The sequence below is a fragment of the Rattus norvegicus genome, chromosome 9, assembly GCF_036323735.1.
Source record: "Rattus norvegicus strain BN/NHsdMcwi chromosome 9, GRCr8, whole genome shotgun sequence".
In the NCBI taxonomy this organism is placed as follows: Eukaryota; Metazoa; Chordata; class Mammalia; order Rodentia; family Muridae; genus Rattus; species Rattus norvegicus.
Window position 1 is genome coordinate 20,754,724 of NC_086027.1, and position 10,600 is coordinate 20,765,323.

The following is a 10,600-nucleotide window of genomic DNA, read 5'->3' on the forward strand; positions in this document are numbered from 1 at the left end:
CCTTCACCCATCATGCACACGCCCCTCGAACCGTTGCCTGTTTGATCTCTTCAGAGGGAATCTGTGAACAAGTTCCAGGCCAATCGCCAAGCCTGGCTTGAAACTCTGCTTCACTGGCATCTGAGTGACCCACCGGGAAAGCTTGTGGCCACTAAGGTCAGTCAAAGTGGAACTTGCCCTGTCTCCCACTCTGACAGTTCCCCGAGACCCAGGAATGTGACAACTTCACCCAGCTCCCACACCCGCATACCCTACACACAAATGACACAACCAGCTGGTCAATATGGAAGACTATTTATTATTAGGGCAAGTCTAGGGTCCGGAAAAGACAAGCTGGATGCAGAGAGGAGGAACAGAGGGGGCAGGCAGGCTGAGGGGAAGAAGGGCACAGGCGTGTCTAGAGGGCAAGTCTAGACAGAAGTGGCAAGGCCCACCTTGTTGTTGCCCATGTCGAAGATGGCATAGTAAGACCTGAGGAAGACATCCCCAAGGATCCAGAGGGGCTGGCCACTCTCAGAGGTCAGAGAGATGCTCTCAAGACCCACCATGCAGAAGTTGTCCTCCTGTTCAACAGAAAGACAATGTTCACCCATTTGTTTACCTGGGGACTGAACTTCAGCCCTTGAATAACACAAAGACTATCCGAAGGGCTCACTGGACAGCTGACCCTCCTTAACGAGGACCGATTAGCAATGGTTCTCCATAGCTTCCTCCATAGCTACCCTCCCCCTGCTCCGAGCCTGCAGCAGGTCAGCCTGGTAAGCTTTGAAGACAGACCAACTTGGGTTCAAACCTTAGCATAACTTTCCCCGACCCACTCTAAATTCTGTAAGCTCTGCCCAGAGGAACAAGAACATACCTGGATGATGTAGGAAGAGGGTGACAGGGGGAACTGGACACCATTGAGGACGAAACTGAGGGTAGGCAGGCTACTGACACTGTCGCAGCTCACAAAATACTGCAGAAAGGAACACAGTCCAGGCTGATACAGCTCCCTCAGGAGAGTGTGTCACATCCTGGGCATTCTACACCCTAGGCCCTCACCCACAGTCTGCTTTGGAGGGCACAGCATCAAGGGAAACCTGACTTACAGACTCTCAGTATTCAGGTTGAATTGCTGCCCTCCCTCAGCTAACGCCCTTTAACCTACAGATCTGTAGAGCACGTGACCCGCCAGTGCCCGCCCAGAATCCGAGAGAATGGGCTCAGTAGTAGACAAACTCTCCACTGGCTTTAGGACTGAGAGGAGCAGGAGAGCATGTGGACGTGAGGAAAGTGTAGATGATAGAGCTGTCCCTTGTCACTCATCTGTGTGGCTCCCATCTTCTAATTATTTTCCTCCAATCTCAAAGCCCGGACGGTGTTCAATCCATATTTCAAGGTGGCTTTGGCTCAGAAGAAAGTCTTGCTTTGCTACACTACCAAGGCCACTAATCCACCAGTGCCTTCAGTGGCTAAAAGCCTGGAAGCCAAGGATTCAGATCCCTTTGTGTTTCCAAAGAGAAACACACACACACACACACACACACACACACACACACACACACACACACACACATACCACACACGAGGATCGCCTCCCCAGAGGAAGAGAGCCCCTTTCCCAGACTCACCTCTCCGTACTCTCCTTCCTGGGCTCCTATGGTCTGCAGAAGTTCACTGAGGTACTGGGCAGGCATGACGAGCAGAGAGGTACCTGTGTCTACAATGCCTTGGCAGCCCTGGGAGGAGCACCATCCAGAGGCCTGGTCGCCAATGAGGAAGCTGAATGGTAAGAAGATGGCAGCCTCAGTCCCCACCCGCTCAAGGCAGTAAGAGGGGCTTTCCCACCACAGCACCTCAGGCGGGTGCATACAGAGGCCAAGCCGTTCTTAAGGAAGGTAAGGGCACCTCACCTCACATCAGTCACCCTAGAGTCTATCAAGGTCACCTGGATGACCGCTGGATCTACTTCCAAATTCTCAAGGAAGGCTCTCGACACACTGAGAGCCAGAGAGCCACTGGCTGTCCCGAGGACATTGAAACACTCAGTTTCTAAACTGTAGCCTTGGACTACAGGGCCCTCCCTCACGTCTGAGACTGTCCCTGTGTGGCCTCGCCCCCTCTTCTCCAGATTGAGCTGGGCTTCCATGCTGCTGCACAGGTGGCTGTGACTTTGGTGAAGGTCCTCTCCCACCCCCCACCCGGATGCAGTGCCTGAGGTACCAGGTGACGCTCCCTGAGACCCGACCACACTCACTCGTCAATGGTAATCTGCCAGTAGAGCTCCTGAGTGACAGGAACCCAGGTGATCTCCCCAGTGTAGAGGTTCTTGTCCACGCCTCCAAACACAATCTGCCCACCGTTAGACCCCTGCTGGCTACAGAGAACAAAAGGAAGAAGGGTAGGGGTGAACAGCAAAAGAATTCCGGTGGTGGTCCGCTAACCATTTTCAGAGGAAAACATCTCCTTCCCTCATTTCCCATGGAGGCTTCCTGGGGACAGGCTTTCTCCCTCAGACTGGGGCTCCCTGAGGACAGTCTGTGTTTCCTTCAGTCTAGGGCTTCCTGAAGATGGGATGTGTTTCTCTCAGATGGGCCCCTGTCTGGGCCTCTCAGAATCCTCAGTGCTTCAGACTCTGGAGTGAAGCTGTCCTTCAGAGTCCCGGCCTCCTTGGAAGGGAAGCTACTTTTCGAACCCCACCAGCTACTTTGCTGTCTTCTACCTTTTCCTCCATCCATCTACCCCCAGGAGCCCGCCACACCCTGGCTGTTCACTTCTCTTTTGGGACAGACAAGTGGGGCTTGTCTGGAGGGGGAGGAAAGACTGTTCTAGTAGCCTCCCGGCCAAGGGTAAAGAGCAGGGATGGATGGCGCTTCCAAAGGTGATGTGTAGTGACTATAAACAGGTGAAAAGTATGTCCACAGAGTTGGTGACAAAGTCAGATTTAGGGCCTTAAACCACGGTGAGCAAGCATATGGACACTCTAGAAGGTAGCTAACTTGGAAGAAGGAAGGAAGGAAGGAAGAAAGAAAGAAAGAAAGAAAGAAAGAAAGAAAGAAAGAAAGAAAGAAGGAGAGGAAGGAAGGAAGGAAGGAAAAAAGGAAGGAAGGAAAAAAGGAAGGAAGGAAAGAAAGGTGAAGCCTAGCCAGCACCTGCTCACCTCTGCTGGAAGGGTAACACCAGGTTAGAAGTCAATCCTGGGCCTCGGCCCCAAAGACTCCAGGACCAGTCGGAACAACAGATCAAAGGAGTTGAAGCGAGATTACCACACAAAAGAGATAGGGAATGGAAAGTCTCCCCAGAGTGGGACCTCAGTGGGGCGGGCGCTGGAGATGGACACAGGAAGTTCCAGCAGATTTGAGCAGGGGCGTGTGTGTGTGTGTGTGTGTGTGTGTGTGTGTGTGTGTGTGTGTGTGTGTGTGTGTCCATGTGTGTGCCTGTCCATGTGTGTGTGTGTGTGTGTGTGTGTCCATGTGTGTGCCTGTCCATGTGTGTGTGTGTGTGTGTGTGTGTGTGTCCATGTGTGTGCCTGTCCGTGTGTGTGTGTGTGTGTGTGTGTGTCCATGTGTGTGCCTGTCCGTGTGTGTGTGTGTGTGTGTGTGTGTGTGTCCATGTGTGTGCCTGTCCGTGCCTGTCCGTGTGTGTGTGTGTGTGTGTCCATGTGTGTGCCTGTCCATGTGTGTGTGTGTGTGTGTGTGTGTGTGTGTCCATGTGTGTGCCTGTCCATGTGTGTGTGTGTGTGTGTGTGTGTGTGTCCATGTGTGTGCCTGTCCATGTGTGTGTGTGTGTGTGTGTGTCCATGTGTGTGCCTGTCCGTGTGTGTGTGTGTGTGTGTGTGTGTGTGTGTCCATGTGTGTGCCTGTCCGTGTGTGTGTGTGTGTGTGTGTGTGTGTCCATGTGTGTGCCTGTCCGTGTGTGTGTGTGTGTGTGTGTGTGTGTGTGTGTGTCCATGTGTGTGCCTGTCCATGTGTGTGTGTGTGTGTGTGTGTGTGTGTGTGTGTGTGTGTGTGTGTGTAGGAGTTTGTCCCATCCACGAAAGACAAAGAACAATTGTACGGACTGGCAGGAAGGTTCAGCAAGTAAAGGTGCCTGCGGCCGGAGCAGCTGAGTTCCATCTCTGGGACCCACACGATAAAAGCAGAGAACCGACTCCTGCGAGTTGTCCTTTGACCTCCACAAGCTCACTGTGGAGTGTATCCCAACCCCTGCTCTAACACAAATAAATACATGTTTAAAAAAGAAAAAATAAAAAAATAAAAAGGAGTGGACAGGAAACAGATACAGGGTGGAGAGCGCAGCATTCAGGAACCGGAACAGGTATGGCTGAACCTGCCAACCCCTCAAACTATCGAACCTCAACCCCAGCCGAGTAGCGGAAGGACTGAGAGCCTGCTGAGCGGTTGCTTACCTGCCAAGGTAGACTCCGAAGAGGGGCTGGGAGAGAGCGCCCTCCCCCAACATGCCCTGCAAGGCGGTGGTGGCACCCCCTGAAGACAGGCCGGGGTAGGCCAGGCCCATGATGCCATCAAATTGGGCATAGACAAAATTGGTACCAGGCTCATTCTCACTCAGGCCAAACTCCTGGTTGGGAACCTGAATGCTTTGGACCTGGGGACGGAGGTTAAAATACAGGATAGTGACAACCCAGACTAGACTTCCCTCCTCCAGACCCTTTCCCCAGAGACGTCTTGTTCATCCCCATCCCCACCTTGGTAAGTCTGGCAGGAGCCATACTCTCTTTCCAGGGCCAGCTCTAACAGTATCAGAATCTCTGCCCCTGTCCCACCCCTCTCTCCTCAGCAGAGCTTATGTTCCTGAAGGAAAATGGCCACAACCAAAGGGTTCATCATGGCTTCCCTGGCTCCTGACATGAAATGAAGGTCAGCAGGTGAGTGGACGAGGTCTTGTTGTGCTGACGCCCGTCCTATGAACAGCGATTCCATCACATATCAGGGGCTTTGCCTAAGGTCCTCATCTTCCTACCATCCCCCCAGCCAGGAGTAGAGAACCTCACTCACGGTCAGAGTGTCATAGCCAAAGAAGCCAGTAAGGCTGCCAGTGCCGTACTGCAGGGAGAAGGTCTGCCCTTCGGTGTAGTAAGTGGAGGACTTGCTGGGGTTGAAGCGGGCGTGTGTGGCTACAAGGAGAGACAGGGCATAGAGCACAGGCTGGTGAGTGGAGGACTTTGTGCTCTCAAGCCCAGAACGTGCCATCCCTCCTCAGTCTGTGCTTAAAGTCCAAGAGGTTTTAGCATCCCCTACTTAGGACCCCAAGTCAAGGGGTGACCAGCTGAGGCTTCCAACATCGAATCACGTGACCTGAGAGCCTCCTGTGGCTTACAGGGAGAGCTCTGAGACTATGGCTTGTGTCTCTGGACAGGGTTGGTTAGACCTCCTTCTGCGTCTTAGGTCACAGAAGAGTCCTAGCACAGACCAATGGTGACCACTCACTCCCCCTTAGGGTGAATGGGCCTCTAAGCACGCCTTTATCCCACGGCCTCCACCCCTTCAAGAAGCTGCCTACACCAAGATCCTGAGTGGCATGAGATAGGACCAAAGAGAGACTCCTTGGACCAGAGGCAATAGGATTCCAAGGCTCTTCCGTGGACCGAACTACTGCAGGACAAGACCACATCCAGTATTGCTCCAACCCATCCTTTAGACATGCATGATGCAAGCATGAGAGGTGAGGTCATGTGGGGTGAATAGATGGCGGGATTGACTGTTGTAAAACAGAATAGCCATTTCCCAGGAGAAAAAGGGATGCCATTGTCCGGGCGATCGAGATGGGTAAGGGGGGATAACAGAGTGGGTAAAGTGGGCCTGCACCGGGGAAGGTATATACTGCTTAGCAAGAAAGGCAATGGAGCCACCCAGCTGCAGGGCCAGCCTCTTGACGTGGCTCGGATATGTCTGTCATGTGACTGCCAAACACCACCATCCTCTCCAGGAGTGGATTTCCTCCCAGCATTCTCAGGGAGGTATCTGTCCCCTTTGCCCCCCATTCCAGCACTCACTGCAGGCCTCGCTCTGGCAGTAGACAGAAGACACCCACAGGTTGGAGGAGCCGGTGTCGAAAAGGACCAGGAAGTTCTGGGGTGGAGTCCCAATGCTGATCTCACCGAAGTAGGAAGCCTGATGGGGTAGGGGTGTCACGGGGCAAACTGTTTAGTTCTGAGGGCTCCAAGGGCTCAACAACTCCAAAAGTAACAGAAAGGGACCCAGCAGCTGCCCTCCAGAACACACCAAAACCGCTGGCCCAATTCTCCCCTCAAAACCTGCCTCAAGCTACAAGGAATGCTCAGACAGACACAAGGCTTCTTTTGTGGGCTCAGCTGCAGAGGCAGAAAGGACTCCCCACCTTCGCCCCTCATCCCGAGGCTCTTCCATCAGCTTCCCATAGCAGACTAGAAGAAGAATGTGCACCCCAGGGTAGGAAGGCAGCATGGATAGAGACTCCCCGCGAGGTGTTGAGACTTACATCCATGTAGGCCATGGGCTCATAGAGTACACTGTAGTCACCGAAGTTGCCGAAGTGGTACTTCTGGCCAGGGTCATATTTGTGGGTCTTCAGAAAGTCTTTAAGGACGCCCTGTTCCTTCATGGTCTCACGGATACTCTTCATTTTCCTCAGGGGGACCCTGCCGAAGGCTGTATGTCAGGCCCAGGCCCTGCCTTCTTCTTCTTTCTTCCTTGTCTCCTTCTATTTCTCTCTTTGTCTCTCTCTGTCTCTGTGTGTCTGTCTCTCTCTGTCTTTCTGTCTCTGTCTCTGTCTGTCTGTCTGTCTCCTGGCTCTGTCTGTGTGCCTCAGTCTCTCTTCCAGTCTGCCCCCATGCATGTGGCATCTCTCTGTCTCCCCATCTCTCACTCTCGCTTCTTTCTAGCTTTTCCCCCTTCCGTCTTCTTTCCATTCTCTCTCTCTCTCTCTCTCTCTCTCTCTCTCTCTCTCTCTCTCCCTCCCTCCCTCCGTCCCTCCCTCTCTCTCCTCAGGGAGTAGGCTCCCTGCTCTACTACATCCTGTAATTCTCCCTCAGGAGCTGGAGGGTGACTTGGAGAATTATTCTTGTTACAATCAGCTCATGTCTCAGGCTGGCCTCAGACTTAATATGTATCAGAGAGTGACCTCTAACTCCTGATCCTCCTTCTTCTACCTCCTATGCATGTGCCACCACACTCAATCTATAGAGGGCCAGGGGTCGAAGCCAGAGCGGCAGAGGTGCTAGGCAAGCATCCTACCAATGGAGCCACATCCCAGCCCATGCTGCGACACTTTTTGAATAGTGCCAGAGAAACAGGCTCAGCCCAAAGAATCCTTTCCCTTGGTGGTCTTCCAGCACTGAGCACCAGACCACACCAACCTCCAGCCCACGTGACAGAGCATGGGGTAAAGGGAATAGTACTTACTGGTAGCTTTACAGCCTAGGGACATCCCTGTGCCTCTTGGGACAGTCCATAGCTTGGGAGTTCCAGAGTTAGAGCTTAGGAGTCATGGCTTCTGCCCATGTCACCATAAAGTGTGGTCTAAGAGCTCCTAGCTGCCAATGCCCAGGGTCTCTGTAGATTCACCCGCTTGCACCACAACCTAGAATTCCTCTTACTTTTATACCTTTTCCATCTCAATTCCTCTTTCTCATAGGACTCTACACTTCAGGATTTCTCTGGTTAAACCTTCGCGGGAGCCACACCATTCACCTCTACTGTGGTTGCACAAACGCAAGCTTATGGGAGGATAAGCTGGCCTTTCACCCCAGAAACTACCAGGTCGCAGGCCTGGTGAGAGGGCTCAGCAGGGAAAGGTGCTGCTGCCAAGCCTGAAGGCTTGTGTGTAGTTCCTAGCACCGTACGGTAGAAGGAGGCCCTGACTCCTGCCATCTGTCCTCTGACCTCCACATGTATTCAGTGGCACATGTACACTCACCTCCCCACCCCACATACACAAGATCAATTTTAAAACGAGAAACTTGAGTTGTAATTTAAAAAAAAAAAAAGAAATCGCGAGCTATCAAATTTTACAGATGCTCAAATCCCTGGGTATTACTTATGACCTGCATGAATCCTCCCCACCACTTCAAAGTCTCTGTAGGTCACTATTAATACCTACAAAGGGACTAAAGGCATGGCTCAGTGGTTAAAAAGCACTGTTTGCCGGGTTGGGGATTTAGTTCAGTGGTAGAGCGCTTGCCTAGCAAGCGCAAGGCCCTCGGTTTGGTCCCCAGCTCCGGAAAAAAAAAAAAAAAGCACTGTTTGCTTTCCCAGAAGAGCAGGCTTCAAGTCTCAACACCTACAACCTGTTGTAATGTCTATCCCAGGGGATCTGACACCTCCACGGGCACCGGGCACCGGGCTCCAGGTTCCCACGTAAGGCTCTCGGAGCCTAGAGCCGTTCTCTGGTCTCACCTGAGCAGGGATGCCTCCAAGAGCGGGAGGCAGAGCAAGGCTACTACCATCCACTTCATGATGCCGGTTTGCAGCTGGTCTCACAGGAAGAAATCCCTTCGAGCTCAACCGTTGCGGTGGAGTGAAGATCTGAGCAGGACGCCTTCCTTTTATATTAGCCAGGAGCTAGCCCAGCCCCCTGACTCCCCTGGGCAAGCATGACCCTCCTCTCCCGCCCCGCCCCAAACCAAGATGTCCCTTGGACTGCGTGTATCAATGGTTTCTGTGTGTTTTTCCTTCTGGAGCAGGACCAGATCACTTTTCATCTTATTGACTTTTTTAATTCAAGCAGGGAAGGCCAGGAGGTAAAAGCGATTGGAAGAACAAAGCAGCCGCACAGTGGAGTGGCAAAGATTCATTACTCACTGCCTTGGGAAACAGAGGTGCGATACAGGCCTTTGGGCTTGAAGAAGGGGCCATGATGGTTGGTTCCTCGAGCTAGGGCTAGTGTCATTTGGAAACAAATAAGTCTTTGTTTCTGGGCCTTGTCCTGTTCCCTGTAGGGTGCTAACAGGAACCTCATCTCCCCACTAAATGCCAAGAGCAGACCCCCACCTCCACCCCAGGCTGTAGCCACCAAAATGTCTTCAGACATTGCTTGTTTCCCCTCAGAGACAAGTCCTTGAGGACCCACCAGCAGGCGACATACTTGGAGGTCCGACTTAAGTCTTGTTTCCCAATCCCCCTTAAGCTTCTGGGAGCTAGAGTTCAGAGGGTCGGGGGCTAAAGGGCCGAGAACCAGTCTGATGGCTAGGTTCGCAGTGGTAGCAGTCTGTGGTGGCAGTACTGATGCGGAGACCGGAGCTGGCAGATGACGTCAGAGTAGAGTGGGAAGCTTTTGGCATTTCAGCCAGGAATCACTCCCAGAGGAGAACCACACCATACGGGCTATATGAACTGTATCCTCAGAGCAGGGCGTGGACAGAGGGGCCACACCGGCACCTTGCTGTTTCTCCTGTTGCCTCTTTTCCCTCTCTGTTGCTACCTGGAAGCTTTATTTGGTTGGGGGCTTGGGGGTTGAACCTAGGTTCTCATATGTGCCAGTCAACTCTGAACTACACCCCAGTCTGTTTCGTGGATGTGTTCGCGTGGTGCATGTGCGTGTTCACATACATGTGCACCTGCATTCATCTATGCAGGTACATGCAGAAGGCAGAGGCTGGTGTGAGAATGTCTTCTTCGGTTGTGTATCTACCTTATTTTTTACACTTGATCTTAGCCAAAAGGCTGAGAAGCGATACCTTATTTTTTTGATTTTCAAATAAATTTCAATGTTTTACTCTGGGCAAGGGTCAGGGGGAGCAGGGATGCAGGGAGGAGGGCTCCTGTGTCACCACTGCAGGAGTTATTTTTCTCTCCTTCTACCAAGTGGGTCCTGGGAATGGAACTCAGATTCTCAGGCTTGGTGGCAAGCTCCTTTACCCACTGAGCCATTTTGCTGGCCCTTTGTCTTGTTTTTTAAACATGGAATCTCTCACTGAGCCCTGAACTTGCTGCTTCATCTAAACCGAAGGCTGGTGAGTCCCTGGGCTCTGTCTGCCTCTGTCCTCCAGTACCAGGGTTAGAGATGCGGACCATACATTCATGTGCTCTCTATATGGGTGATGGATTTAAGCTAAAGTCTCCAGGCTTGCACGACCTAGGCTAGTTTTACTTTTTTAGTTGGAGACAAAGTCTCCACGCTATAGACCAAGTTGACTTGGAACTCACTCTGCAGCCCAGGTTGGCCTGGAATTCTCAACCATCTGTCTGCCCAAGCTTCCCAGGTTCAGGGATTACAGGTGTGTATGACTATATCTGAGTATTTTTATTTTTGAGACAGACACTTGCTGATTTGCACAGGCTAGAATTGAACTCACTCTGTAGCCTAGGCAGGCCTTGAACTTATTGCCCCCCAGCCTCAGTGCTACCTACCTACTCTGTAGGTAGGATTACAGGTCTAACCAGTAGACCAGGCTCTCCTCTCTTTAACAGCCTCAATCTGTCTCCCCCAGTACCCTCTCTAAAGCCCTTATCCACATCCACCCGTTTCATCCCTCTAACCTGCCCTCTAAGCTAGGGCAGACACATGGTTGAGAACTTTGCTACACCATTCCCATTGAGTTAGCTAGGCCGCCAACCTGGTCACCGACAAGCTCTCTATTTGGAGTCAGTGGAAAAAGTCCCCTGCCAGCTCTGTCACC

At 52.2% G+C, this 10,600-nt stretch overlaps 1 protein-coding gene and 1 long non-coding RNA gene across 2 annotated transcripts; one reads left to right on the plus strand and one right to left on the minus strand.

The window, feature by feature from the left end:
- Positions 1-278: 278 nt before the first annotated feature.
- Positions 279-8,497, minus strand: Pgc (progastricsin). The gene is made up of 9 exons (NM_133284.2): positions 8,379-8,497; positions 6,463-6,622; positions 5,999-6,116; positions 5,001-5,119; positions 4,391-4,590; positions 2,240-2,359; positions 1,614-1,764; positions 860-958; positions 279-563 (listed from the first exon to the last, which is right to left on the minus strand). The coding sequence occupies exons 1-9, from the start codon at positions 8,435-8,437 to the stop codon at positions 411-413; spliced, it is 1,179 nt and encodes a 392-aa protein (NP_579818.1). The 5' UTR covers positions 8,438-8,497; the 3' UTR covers positions 279-410.
- LOC102554309 (uncharacterized) lies at positions 4,447-9,698 on the plus strand. The gene is made up of 3 exons (XR_356853.5): positions 4,447-4,870; positions 5,443-5,667; positions 7,618-9,698. It is a non-coding gene; the product is annotated as an uncharacterized LOC102554309 (long non-coding RNA).
- The last annotated feature ends 902 nt before the right edge of the window (positions 9,699-10,600 follow it).

Excerpts from the sequence above, each read along its gene's own strand:
- Pgc (NM_133284.2), bottom strand. The coding sequence starts at position 8,437 with ATGAAGTGGATGGTAGTAGCCTTGCTCTGCCTCCCGCTCTTGGAGGCA. Across the intron at positions 4,591-5,000 it reads TTGGCTATGACACTCTGACC|GTCCAAAGCATTCAGGTTCC; the intron begins GTGAGTGAGGTT and ends CTCCGTCCCCAG. Across the intron at positions 2,360-4,390 it reads TTCGGAGTCTACCTTGGCAG|CCAGCAGGGGTCTAACGGTG; the intron begins GTAAGCAACCGC and ends TGTTCTCTGTAG.